At 40.2% G+C, this 14,192-nt stretch overlaps 2 protein-coding genes across 2 annotated transcripts; one reads left to right on the top strand and one right to left on the bottom strand.

The window, feature by feature from the left end:
• Positions 1-1,050, top strand: LOC115638162 (olfactory receptor 10A7-like). Its single transcript, XM_030539731.1, has one exon. The coding sequence runs from the start codon at positions 1-3 to the stop codon at positions 1,048-1,050; it is 1,050 nt and encodes a 349-aa protein (XP_030395591.1).
• Positions 1,051-9,500: 8,450 nt separating this feature from the next.
• LOC115638185 (olfactory receptor 5V1-like) lies at positions 9,501-11,963 on the bottom strand. The gene is made up of 2 exons (XM_030539754.1): positions 11,942-11,963; positions 9,501-10,399 (listed from the first exon to the last, which is right to left on the bottom strand). Exons 1-2 carry the CDS (start codon positions 11,961-11,963, stop codon positions 9,501-9,503), a joined length of 921 nt encoding a protein of 306 aa, XP_030395614.1.
• Positions 11,964-14,192: the final 2,229 nt, after the last annotated feature.

Genomic DNA, 14,192 nt, shown 5'->3' with positions numbered 1-14,192 from the left:
ATGATCACAGTGGTATCTTTTTGCCTTGGAATCTATGAATTTTCAACATTGTATCCAGATAACCCTTTACTGCCTTCATTGCCTCTGCAGATGACACTCACTGAGAAAGTACAATGGAGGAATCAAACCCTCATAACTGAATTCATCCTGCTGGGGTTCTCCAACCTCCTGCACCTTCAGGGGCTGCTGGTCTGCATGGTCCTGTTCATGTATATGGTGACAGTGATGGGAAACACCCTTATCATCTTTGTTGTCACAGTTGACCCTGCTCTCCACTTCCCTGTGTACTTCTTCCTTGAGAACTTGGCCTTCATTGAGATCAACTTCACCTTGGACATGGTGCCCAAGATGCTGGTGAACCTCCTGGAGAAGGACAAGAGCATCTCATTTGCTGCCTGCGCGGTGCAGATGTATTTCTTTTTCTTTTTTGTCTGCGCAGAGTGCTTCCTTCTAGCAGCCATGGCGTATGACCGCTATGTCTCCATCTGCTACCCATTGCACTACAACACCCTTATGAACCAACCAGTCTGCCACAAAATATTGGGCGGTGTCTGGGTGATCAGAGTTCCTGTCTCTCTGCTGCAGGTTGCCTGGATATTCAACTTGCCCTTCTGTGGCTCCAACGAGGTCAACCATTTCTTCTGTGATGCTCTGGCAATGCTGAAGCTGGTCTGCATTGACACCTACCACTATGAGATGCAGGCTATCGGCACCACGCTCCTGTTCCTCATGTTCCCCTTTGTGCTGATCCTGGTCTCCTATGTCCACATCCTCTTCACCATCCTGAGAATGCCATCAGCCGAGGGCAGGTGCAAGGTCTTCCCCACGTGCTCCTCCCACCTCATCGTGGTAACCTTGTTCCATGGAAGTGGCAGTTTGGTGTATCTACGGCCCAAGTCTAGCTACTCCCCAGATGTCAAGGAGTTCCTATCTCTGTTCTACACAGTTCTCACACCCGTGTTGAACCCCATCATCTACAGCCTGAGGAACAATGAGGTGAAAGGGGCTCTGAAGAGGGTGATAGGGCGGAAATTGTCCTTGCAGAATTAGTAGGTACTTTTATTAGATGTTATGGCAGCATGGAGGCTTTTGACTGGTATCCTGCAATCTCCATAAATACTTGGGAGGAGGGACATTGCAGTCTGAGAGGGGTGTCGAGGAAGGGACAAAGACACAGTTAAAATATTGATAGTCTTGCATCTGGAAATAATATGGGGCTTATTGTAAAGTATGTGGAATGGAACTCTGTAGACCTGGCTTCAAATCCTGGCTGTACCACAGAATCTCAGTGCTACTTAGACTGGGATTTTCTAAGGGAAATAGGTGCCCAAATCCTATTGATTTTCCATAGGACTTGAGCATCTAATTCTACTAGGCCTTATTAAAAATTCCAGCCTGCACCCCTCACTTTCCCATCTTTAATGTGGAAAAAGCAATGCGTCGGCAGTGACAGATTGAATATGATGATGGCTTCTGTGGAAAAAAAAAAGTTTTTTCCCCAAAAAACCAAGACCTCCAAAATTTGTAATTTTGGGCTGAAAACTGGATATTTTAACAGTTTTTGGCTAAAAAATATTCAATTTTTTGGTAGTTTTCTGGACTTTTTTTGTGGCAGGTGGGGGGGCTGCTTAATATTTTATGTGAAATATGCCAGAAAAATTCAGCTGAAAATTGCTGAAAACCTTTGGACAGAAATAACTGCAAACATTAGTTGCTGCACAAGAAATCTTTGATTTTCAGTTTTCTCAATGGAAAAAAAATAATAAAGTAAAGCATGCATTCCCATTAAAGTCTGTTTTGATGAAAATCCAGTTATTCACCAATGTTTTTGACCAGCCCTGTACAGTTACAAGCGCCATATAGCACTGAGCTAGATCCAAAGAGACTGCCCAAAAGTTAGAAGCAGAATTGGTCAAAAATGTCACAGTGAATTTTCCATCAGAAACAACAGTTTTGTTGAAACTGAAACTCTTTCACAGGCAGCTGTAGATTTCAACTAATGTTTTGATGGTCAAATTTCAAAATGATTTATTCTGACTTTCTCGCTTGCTTTCATTTAACTTTGATTTGTATATCATATTTTTATTATATTATGCACTGCTAGAGTGACCAGATGTCCCGATTTTATAGGGACAGTCCTGATTTTGGGGTCTTTTTCTCATATAGGCTCTATTAACGCCCCCACCCTGGTCCCAATTTTTCACATTTGCTGTCTGGTCACCCTGTGCACACAATCTATCACAATGGTTCATGACTACTTGTTCTTAGACATCCTCAATTACCATAACTGAGAAAATAATAATGATAACATGATTGAAACAGAATGGTTTTAGCTCTTCAAAATGAAAGGTTTTGGTGTTTTTGAACTGAACATTTTCAAAAATTCTGTTATGCAGGAAGTTTCAACATTTGAAATTCAGGACTTTGTTTTTTCTGCAAAAATGCCCCCAGCTCTATTGAAAAGGCACAGATTGCTATTTAAATATTTGGAGGGACCTAATCCAGTCAAGTGCTAATTGTCTGCTGTAACTGTTGATATAAATCTAGGTGCCCCATACGATTGGGCAAAGAGTCTTTCTAGGTGAGGGATGCAAACCCTTGAGATAAGAGTAGAACCCTTGGAGGAAAACAGAGTGAACAGAATATCCACATTAGATGAAACTCCTATGCACCTTTCTGAGCATTGTCCCTCTGCCTAGGGTTGACTGCCATTCCCATTAAGCACTATGATTCTGCAGAGAAAGATTCTTAGGACACAACTGGCTTGGCAGTGGGCATGGGGGTTCCCACTGCCCTTTAGCTCTGCAAAGAATTGATACTCAACAAATTACCTGGTGGTTGGATGCTGAAAGATCTTAAAAGCTCTGAGGGCTGGGGTAGGTAAGTACAGGAGAAATCCTGGAGGAAACCCAGAAATAGTCCCATGCACACCATGTTATTCCATTTTATTTACGGGAGACAGTGTACTGTGATCAATAGAAGAGAGTCTTTTATCTAAATCATTTTTTTTATTCAGAAATATGCAGTTAACATTGGCCAATGTTGACACACAGACAATCTCACTACCTGTGAGATAACATTGCAGTTAACTCGGTAACATAGCTAGGTTTGACACTTTTTAAAAAATAGGTCCCACAAATAATATCATTGATTATTTTAAAGCATTTTTTTTTTAGATTTCTGTTGATTTAAATTTTTACAATTGCATGACATTATGGGTTTTTATTATTTTTATCAATTTAAATTTTCACAGTGGTAGGAAATTTTTCTGGAGGTATCAGACATTAATTATTTAATGAAAGTAGATGCTGAGATTCAAAAAGTTAAAGTTTTAGAACTGTTACAACACAAATTGTCAACATCACACGTCAAAAGAAACACAGCATATTCCTTCACTGTAACTCCGGTAAATTCTCCAGAAGCTTTTGCCTATCTGTAAATGTTGCTTATTATCAATGGAAATATTTGTTGGTTTGTGTGTGTGCAGCGAAATCAATGTTTACCTACATTTACCATAAAAAGCTAATCTTTCCAAGGCTGAACAAAGCCTGTGAGCTCTGAATACATGGGCCTGGAATGTTAAAATGTCATTTGTTCCCGTAGAAAGGGAATGTGTCTCTTTGACAGGAACTCAGTACTAATCAACTAATTCACTTTGCAGAGCACAATGCATGTTGTTTCTATAGGAAAAATTTTTCAAAGGCTGATATGGGGGTTAGATACCCAATTCACACTGAATTTCTATGAGACCTGGGAGCCTAATACCATTTTATGCCTTTGAAATTCTCTTTCTAGAACTACGTGAAGTGAAATAATGAATCATCCCTTAAAAAACATAACATCTAGGAAGCTTGCTTACCAATTATATTGAAGGGTTAAAATTCACGTGCATTTTATATAACAAGCTGGTATATAGATTGTGCCAGCTCTTTTCCAGACCCAAAGTCCAGAGTTTGGTCAAGAGACCAGAGGCCTAGCAAATAGTGATCAGCTAAGAGAAAGCTGCAGTAAACAGGTTTCAGAGTAGCAGCAGTGTTAGTCTGTATCCGCAAAAAGAACAGGAGTACTTGTGGCACCTTAGAGACTAACAAATTTATTTCAGCATGAGCTTTCGTGAGCTACAACTCACTCCTTCGGATGCATAGAGCAATGATGCGGTAAACAGATAATCTTGTTTTGCTAAAAAATAGGCCTTTTCAGCAAATTGCCAGGTGTTGGAGCTAAGAATTAAATAATTGTGTCTTATTCAGAGTTGCAAATTGAACAAAGAATCCCTATTCCTATTGTGTCAGTCTTTTCTGTAGAGAACATTCTTCTCACAGTTCCAACTTTGAGTTTATGACAATTGGCACGTCAGTATAAAATATGACATCCTTCCACCTCCCTTCTCAGGGACCAATGCCCTGCCTTAAGACATAAAGGAGACAATCTGTATTGTCATATACTCTCACTGTTTCTTTGCTTTAACCCCTAGGAATGTACCTATTGGACAATCAAAGGAGTTGCTCCATTTCTCTGGACCCCAAATCAGAATTCAACACATATATATATTAATTAAATGGTAATTTGCTAACTTGAGACCATGGGAGGAGACATTATGTAACCCTTTAACCATTGGCTAATGTGCTATCTTGTCTTGCTGCAAAACCTATCCCAGGGTGTGGAACTAACTATGCCGTCACTTTCCCCCGCCCCTGGAAAATCTATATATTCTATTGTAATCAATTGACTGGCAGTGTCTCTGAGCCTAATAAGCAAGGTGACACTCCACCAGCGCTGTGTGTAATAAACTCCTATGCTTGACCTCTACATGGTGTGGATTTATGTCCTTCACATATTAATATCCCAAGAACTTATTTTGCTGATACTTGTAAAGTTGGTCAGGGTCTGACATTCCAGGGTGCAAGCCAGACCAAGGAGGGGCTGTGTTACCCATATCCTGCAATCTGGGTACCTCACAATACTTTACTGCTGTAGTTCTCACATGGGTTCCTCACAAACAGCCTGCCAGCCTGCAGGTCACACCCCCAGCAAACACCAGCCACACTCTGGCTTCTAGTCATCTTGGTTCCTCTTTACAGGGTGACCTCAACACAGTCCCAGTCTTGAATTCCCCCCCCCGCCCCGAAATGTGTGTTCTGCACTATGCAGCCCTCTCCTGGACAATCCAGATATATTAGATCTGCGGCTCCTCTAAGAGGATCAATATAGAATAGCCAGCTACCTTAAATGGAGTCACCCAAACAATTCACAACACTGGATTTGTTTTAATTATAGAATTAAACATCTTTATTTAACTACCAGGAGTTAGATTTTAAGAAAGTACAAGCATAAGGCATTAAAGTCAGATATGGTTACAAGAGAAATAAAGATAAAATGCTTCCTTTTACTAAAACATAATAAGCTAGACCACAATATTTTGGGAACACTGGGAAAAAAAACACAATATTTTGGGAACAACTTGTTTTGTTCAAACTAAAACAAAGTGCTCAGATGCCACAGTGATGAGTGAAGTACAAGAAAACAATGTAGACTAGAATAGAGAAACAATGTTGTGGTTTCTGAGTACTTTTAAACATTTTTAAATAAAATTGAAGTAAAATTTGAAAGGCAAAGTAATTTCAAATTGAAAAATCTAAATGTTTTGTTTCAAAAATATCATTTTGATTTTTGAGCGGGTTTTATATAATCTTTTCAGTCAAAACAATTCAACAAATTCAACATTAATTAGGAAAATATTTCAGTTGACCCATATCTGCATTTGGTTTATCTGAAAAAATTCATCCAGCTGTAGTCAGTAGGGGCTCCTAAGCTGGCTCCCCGTCAGTATAGCTGAGAGGATCTCCTCTGTGATGGCTCCTGGGGGCTGGAATTTGCTCCCCCCGCTTAATCTTAAACAGCCTTATCTGGCCATGCTGCAGAATGCAGATCTGTATGACAAGGCTCCTGGGCCTGGTCTACACTGCGGGGAGTGGTGGGATCTATCTAAGTTATGCAACTTCAGCTACATGAATAACGTACTTAGACCTACTCACCACAGTGTCTTTACTGCGGTAGGTCGACTGCTGCTGCTTCCCCATTGACTCTGCCTGCGCTTCTCACAGTGGTGGAGTACAGGAGTCGACGGGAGAGTGTTCGGAGGTTGATTTATCATGTCTACACTAGACGCGATAAATCGACCCCTGCTGGATCAATTGCTGCCCGTCGATCTGGTGGATAGTATAGACATACCTTTGGAGAGGTATAATGGCTTGCTTCCCTAAATGAGTCATAGTTGCTAAGCCAAAAGGGAGTATTGTGATCATCCACATCCTCTGTCACTAGTTTCCTTCCCAATTCAGTAAGGGGCACACACTTTCCTTAACCTTGTTCTTGTTGCTAACAACAGAAAAGCAACAGAAAGTAAGACCCATAGATAATGTTGGACAATCCATTTTCCTTATTGGTCAGCAGAACCTTGAAGTTGGAGGAGGAAACATATAAATCCTGAGTCATCTACAAACTCCATCCCAGTAAGTTTAACTTAAGTCATCACATTTTATTTTATTTTACATTTAAAATAAATGAAATTAAATTAAACACTGCACATCTCAAAGATAGCAATAACTCTTTCCTACTTAAATAGTGATTTAACTCTGACCTCCTGATAGTAATTTTAGTTTAACGAGGGAGTACATTACTTTTGTCCAATTTTGATTACTTTCAAAGAAAGAACATAGAGTATTCCAGTGGAGAGGGACTAAAATGCTTTGTAACCAATAGGGCTTAAGCAAAAATTGTAGGTGGAGCAATTTCTTGTTGGAAAATGATGTTTTGTTGAAATCTCAGTGTTTCGTAGATATGTGTCTAGATTAATGAAATTTTTGATGGGAAAATTTTGACATGATTTGGAATTAAAATGGAGTATTTTATTCAGCTTTCTCAAGTTATTTCATTCTAAATTGAATATGGTATTTAATGAGACCCGAGTCCGCATTTCCATCATCTCAGGGTCTTCTGGCTGCTGTGTTCTATTGAGTGGTGACTCCAATACTGAATCCAGGTATAGCCTGAGAAACAAGGAGTTAAAAGCATCTGTGAAGAAAATTATAAACAAAATATTTCAATTAGTCTCTCACTCTAGTCTTAGCATGTCTTTCCCTCTGGAGGTACATTGGTACTGCACACTTCTTTCAGCAGTGTGTAGAGTAGATACATGGTTTGCCCCTCAGCATGGGTATAAATAGTAGTGTAAATGGGGAGGCACTATATGGCCCTCTACTCAGCCAAGCAGTACCTCTCTCATCTGCACGGCTTCTTTTAGCCAGGTTGCGTCCCACTGCCTCCCTGCTGCCAGTGTCTTTCACTGCTGCTGAGCCTTTCACTGGCATGTGTACACAGCACAGTGTGGAAGTGGACTTGTTTTTCTCTGTGGCATGTAGCTACACATACCCTACATGGCACTGAAAGTTGTCTGCAATGTAGACGTAGCCAATGTGTGAATTCCTAACCACAATAAAGGTGTTATCTTGGAAGATGTCTATCTGACTTTAACTGGGTCCTACACATCTTAACTTTAAAAATAGAGATTGAGATTCACAAAGGAGTGCAAAGAAGTAAATTGGCTAAACCCTACTGAAATCCAATGGGAGTTGGATAACTAGCCACATTAGGCACTTTTGAAAATCCCTGTATTTATTTTTGTAGATTTTTGTAGATGTCTAGGTGAGGAGGGATCACTGGAATTAACCAGTCTGTCCACCTGTATAACAGAAATTTCTCCAAAAACTGTTGATTGAATGAAAGCAGATCTTCTATAGAAACATCCCATACTGATTTAAAAATTGACAGTGATGGAGAATCCATTGCAAATTGTTCCAATGGCTAATTAGCCTCATTGTTAAAAATTTATACCAAATTTTGAGTCTGAATTTGCCTAACTTCTATTTTCAGCCATTGAATTATGAAACTATGAGTCTTCTGGATCTGAAAACCCACACTGGAAACCCACACCAATTTTTTTTAGATTTCAAAATCGGGGATGGAATTTTCCTAGCTCAGTTCCATCTCTAATTGAGATCCTATATGCTTCCCTAAATTTTTATTCAATCTTTATACAGGCAAAACTCCTATCGACTCCAAGGAGACATTTGCCTGAGTATATCTAAAAAAATAACTTTGTGTTTTAGCCTATTAGGAGGTGGAGTATATAGAGAGAAAGAAAATATCTTCAGTCAAAAGGAATCAGATGCCTCATAAACATTTTGCTAGTATTTTCAAAGGAGCTTAAGCGAGTTAAGTGAGCAATATGAGTGCAATACTAACCTATTTTATTAGTGTTATAAATGCTCAGTATAGAATCATAGAAATGTAGGACTGGAAGGGACCTCGAGAGGTCTTCTAGGCCTGTCCCCTGCACTCAAGACTGAACTAAGTAAATATAGTATCCTTCATTGTAGCATTTGTGATTTTCGAAGTAACTAGAAGGTATCAGGGAAGTAGAATTGACATTTTCAAAGGAGCCTAAGTGAGTTATACACCCAAATGCCTTTGAAGTCCCTAATTCCCTAGGTGGCTTTGCGAATTCCAGTCTAAGTCTGTGTAAGGGGTTTGTCAGTAATGAAGAATCTGAGTCAAAGAAATCTCAGTATAGGAAAATTTCTCCCTGAATGTTGTCTTCACTACAATTCCATGCTATGATTTGCCAAGAAATGAGTGCAGTTCAGAAAAGGATTGGATATTTATATTGTTAATAGTGGCCATGAATCATAGATGTTGTTAAAGCTGATGAGTGCACTAGCAATCCTTTGTTCAGGCTAAATGGAAGAAGCAATGAAATGTGCCTTTATGTAGTGATAGCTGGAAACAGAAGGAAGCCACTGCCCAAGGCAATGGGATGCATGGCAAGGCCAACCAGAAACTATGCCGCGTTAGCTTTGTCTGTGTCAGCCTCATTGCATGCAATCAACTCTCCCTTCTCTTTCTGATGGGGCCAACTTTAATAGCTCACTGTCTTGTGATCTCCAGATTCTTGGCATTGGCTGAGCCCTGTTGCTGGTTGGAACTGAGGAATTCCTATTCATGGTTATCAAGCTGGCTATTGTTTAAGGAAAAGCAGCAAAGAGTCCTGTGGAACCTTATAGACTAACAGACATTTTGGAGCATGAGCTTTCATGGGTGAATACCCACTTCGTCAGATGCATGTAGTGGAAATTTCCACTACATGCATCTGACGAAGTGGGTATTCACCCACAAAAGCTCATGCTCCAAAATGTCTGTTAGTCTATAAGGTGCCACAGGACTCTTTGCTGCTTTTACAGATCCAGACTAACATGGCTACCTCTCTGATAATTATTTAAGGAGCTACCCTTATCTAAGCTATTGTTCTGGTTTTCCCTTAGCAATCCCTTTTGACCTAACTTTATGCATTCAGTCAAGTACCACCACCACATTGAATAGGGAAATGGAATTGCACATAAAAAAGCAATACAGACATTTCTGCCATCCTCACACATCTGACATCATCTGCCCAACAGTTTTCTCAAAGCCAGCTTCACATCCTTATTTTTCAGGCTGTAGATGATGGGGTTTAACATGGGTGTTAAGATGCTGTACTGCACGGACACTAGTTTGTCAAGAGCAAAAGTATATCCAGAGGCAGGTCTCATGTACCTGATGAATGCCGTCCCGCAGAACAACAGAACTATGGTGATATGTGAGGCACAGGTGGAGAAGGCTCTGCGCCTGCCCTCCGAGGATCTGATCCTGAGGATGGTGGAGAGGATGCAAATGTATGAAGTCAGGATGAGCAGGAGGGAGGCAAAGCCTAATGTCATGCTGAAGCAGAGTATCACCATCTCATTAGCAAAGGTGTCAGTGCAGGAGAGCTGCAGCAGAAGCGGAAGTTCGCAGCTGAAATGGTTAATTTCACGAGGACTGCAGAAACTCAAGTCAGTAAGGTAAAGTGTGTTGACCAAGGAATCCAGGAAACCAGATATCCATGCACCCAACACCATCTTCACACAGACCTGGTGGCTCATAGTGGTGCTGTATCTTAAAGGATTGCATATGGCAGCATATCGATCATATGCCATCACTGAGAGGAGAAAAATCTCTGTCCCAACCATGAAAATAAAGAAGAATATCTGAGCAATGCAGCCACTGAGTGAAATAGTCTTCTTCTCTGCCAGGAAGTTCTCCAGCATCTTCGGAACTGTGACTGAAGAGTAACAGACATCAAGAAAGGATAGGTTGCTCAGGAAGAAATACATGGGGGTGTGGAGCTGAGGATCAACCTTTATTACCAGCATGATCAAAATGTTTCCCACCAGAGTGATTAGATAAATAACTAAAAACACTAGGAAGAGTGGAATCTGGAGGTGTGAGTCATTTGAAAGTCCGAGCAGGATAAACTCAGTAACTGTGGTTTGATTTTCCATCATCCTTTATTCATAAAGGCCTTGACCTGTTAGAGCTAAGAAGATAAGATAGTGAGTTCATTAAACAAAGAAGAATGTGGTAGAGCTAATGCATTAAGTAGATCTATCTATCTATCTATCTATTAATGTATGCTGGCTAGCATATACATATCTATCATAATAATCGTATGTATTTGTATTGCTTGTATATATATATGTTTAATGCATATATATATATGCATTAAACATCAATAATATTAAGCACAAATATTGTAACAGTGATATAGCCTAATCTGGCATACACCATAATCCTGTTCACTTACGCTAAGTATCCCATAACACTTTGCTTTTCCTGAAGTAAGCATTTGACACAACTGGTAGGAAACTTGTCAAAATGAAGATACATTTGTTCTTTCTTAGTACAAGCTATGGAGGCACCTTCGCTGACCAGTACCTGGAATGCTAGTATCCAAAACAAAGATAAAAAAGAAACAAAACTACAAGTTAGGGAACTGGAATGACTGCTGAGTTGGATTATAGTAATGTGTAAAGAAATGTGTTACTTGTAAAATCATATAAGTAATAACTGAAATTTATAGCCTTGGGAGAACACTTTCTGCATAAGGCGAATGTGACATTGCTGCACGGGACTGCTCTTTGGAGACTGGTATCATATAAAAATTTTTCCTTGTACCATATTGATAAGCAAGACTGACTTTGGTTATTTGCTCTCTTGAATTTATTTCAAAACGGACCAAAGTGTAACCAAGCAATTGACTATCTCTCTATCTATTGTGATGGGGCAAGGCCAGATGGCTACAGTAAAGTACTGAGGAACAGGTATGTTAGCCCCAGGCTAAACAAATCCCTAGTACCGTGGTAACCAAATGGCAGTTGCTCCAGGTTAATCAGGGCATCTGGGTTTAAAAAGGAGCTCACTCCAGTCAGGCAGGGAGGAGCCAGAGGAGAAGGAGCGCGTGCAAGGAGCTGGGAGCAAGAGGCGCAAGGAGCTGAGACTGAGAGGGTTTGCTGCTGGAGGATTGAGGAATTATCAGACAATCAAGCATTATCAGACACCAGAAGGAAGGTCCTGTGGTGAGGATAAAGAAGGTGTTTGGAGGAGGCCATGGAAAAGTAGCCCAGGGAGTTGTAGCTGTCATGCAGCTGTTACAAGAGGCACTATAGACAGCTGCAATCCACAGGGCCCTGGGCTGGAACTCAGAGTAGAGGGCGAGCCTGGGTTCCCCCCAAACCTCGCAACTCCTGATCAGGCACAGGAGGAGTTGACCCAGACTGTGGGTTCCACCAGAGGGGAAGACCACTGAGGTGAGCAAATTTGCCAATAAGCACAGGACCCACCAAGGCAGAGGAGGAACTTTGTCACACTATCTATCTATCTATCTATCTATCTATCTATCTATCTATCTATCTATCTATCTATCTATCTATCTATCTATCTATCTATCTATCTATGTCCATAATGGTGGCATCCAAGTGTTTATTTGTTTGCTAGTAGTGGCTGATATTTTTGATGGAACATAAACCCCAAGAGTGTTTGACTGTCATTAACAACTATTTTTCTGAGATCTGTCAGTTCACCTGTTCTTAATCCATTTAATGTGTGCTTTATTGATATTGTATAGCAGTGAGTTTTCAATCAGAATGACATGCAATACTAAAGAGAATGCCTTACAGATGTCTAAGTATATTGCATCTATGTAATTATCCTTATCAACCAAACTTCTATTTTTATGAAAAATGAGGTGTTTGACAAGACCTCTTTTTCATAAAAAAAATGTTCACTAGCATTATTAGTATCCTTGTCCTTTAATTCATTTTAAAGTGAATCATGTATCATCTTTTCTATTATTTTGTCCCAGGATTGATGTCAGGGTAACTCTAATTATCTGGGGCAGCCCTTGTGCCCTTTTTGAATACTGCCACAATATTAGCACTCTTCTACTCTTTCGGAATCGTATGGTGTTGTGAGATTAAATATTGCTCGTAGATTTTTGGCTCATACCAATGTAAGACTCTTGTATGCTGATAGGTAAAACCGAAGCCCTGACTTTACACTACCATGGCATCATTTACTGTACTTTCCACCAAAATGAACAGAAGTAAAGAATACATTTCCACATACCTGATGCTTGTAAATAATTTTCAGTGTTCACAACTGTCTCTGGCATTCGGAGGCTCTCTCCACCTGACTCTGTATGTTTGATGAAGAATGGAAAATATAGTGTGTTAGTTATACAATCTAGCAAATATAGTGGCAAAGAGCTAGAGACTTAATTAGAAGGGTTCTATATTAGGAAAGCCTTCTGATACCCAAGAGATTAATTATTTTTATTTATACTGTTAACTTATCAGGAAATAGTCTGTTACTGTTGGGACACACCGCATGAACTTTCCCACACTCCGTAACCAGAAATTGCTGTTTTTCCCCACGCAGCATGGCCTTTCTGTTATTGTTGTTACATATAAATAGACAGTGTAGATCTAGGTTGTTAGTTATTTCCCTGTTATTTTATAGTATATTTTCTCATTCAGATCTTCATAACTTTTCTTAAAGCAACTCTCCCTAAGGATTCTTTTGTATCTTTTACTCATCTCAAGTATTTCCCCTGCAACCTTACTTTCCTGAACTTTTGTTTTGTGTTTTGTAATACGGCGGTATAGGGTCTGGTCTATTTCCGACTGACTTCAACCAACCTCTGTGGAAATTGGATTGAGAACTTGTGTCAGGTGAGGCTGCACTGAAGCAGCCTATGGGACCACGATTGGTACTGCAGCCACTTACCTGCCTTATTCCACAAGTTTTGGCCACTTGCCTGGAGCAGGGTGAGCCGTGCCATAAGCTCAGCATCCATCTCTAAACAGTTAAAAAATCACAGAATGTGTCTCTCTGTGCTTTTAAATAAAGAAAAGTAAACTCAAAGGCAAACATTTAGTTGTGGGCCTGCTGGATCCCAATTGGTTAGTGTCTTCTGCTGGTACTTTCAGGTGTCTATATGGGTATATCAACACACACCATAACAGTAAACGTCACAGCCCAGGTCGATAGCTAGCGCTATTTCTCTAAAAATAGCTGTGTAGACAGTGCTGTTGACCTGGGCTAGGAGGCTCGCTTCTATGGAGTGTGTCATCCTGTGTGCAGGGGACTAGACTAGAAGATCTCTTCCAATCCTACAATTCTAGGATGGGTTTTCTTTGAGGCAGTAGTGGCAGAATGATAATACTTTGCTACAACCCTTAATGTGTCAAAGCATGTTTCCATCAATAACATGCCACACCAGTAAACTGGTACCCTTCACATGGGATGAATTTCAGAAAAAGGCCTATTCGCCACTTATGTCCCAATAAAACCATGTGGCCCAGAGACCATATCTTAGCCACTATATCATAATGTCTCCATCTCTCTCCATCTGCAAAACAGGGCTGGTATACTTATCTGTGGGAAACACATCTCAGTTGCTATTTTGGAACATGAACTAAACTGGTAAAACTTGGTCAGATTTCTCTACCATTGGGAAGACCAATAAAATATAAAGCGATAACGTCCATCACCTCGTTCTGAGCTCATTCACAGTGCTGCATTTCAAAATTCATAAACTCAAATGGGAGGTGCCATGTTAGTCTTGGGTATTTAAATATTTCCCATTTCCAAGCAATGTAGTGAGGGTTGGATTTATCCGATCAGAATCATTTGGCCCAGGGTATTACTAGAAAGAACCTAAGGGCTGCTAAATGGCCATAAACCCCTCCATAATGGGTGCATATTGAGGCCTTCTG

The sequence above is a fragment of the Gopherus evgoodei genome, chromosome 21, assembly GCF_007399415.2.
Source record: "Gopherus evgoodei ecotype Sinaloan lineage chromosome 21, rGopEvg1_v1.p, whole genome shotgun sequence".
In the NCBI taxonomy this organism is placed as follows: Eukaryota; Metazoa; Chordata; order Testudines; family Testudinidae; genus Gopherus; species Gopherus evgoodei.
The sequence above is the reverse complement of the archived record's forward strand: the minus strand, read 5'-3'. Positions and strand labels throughout refer to the sequence as shown.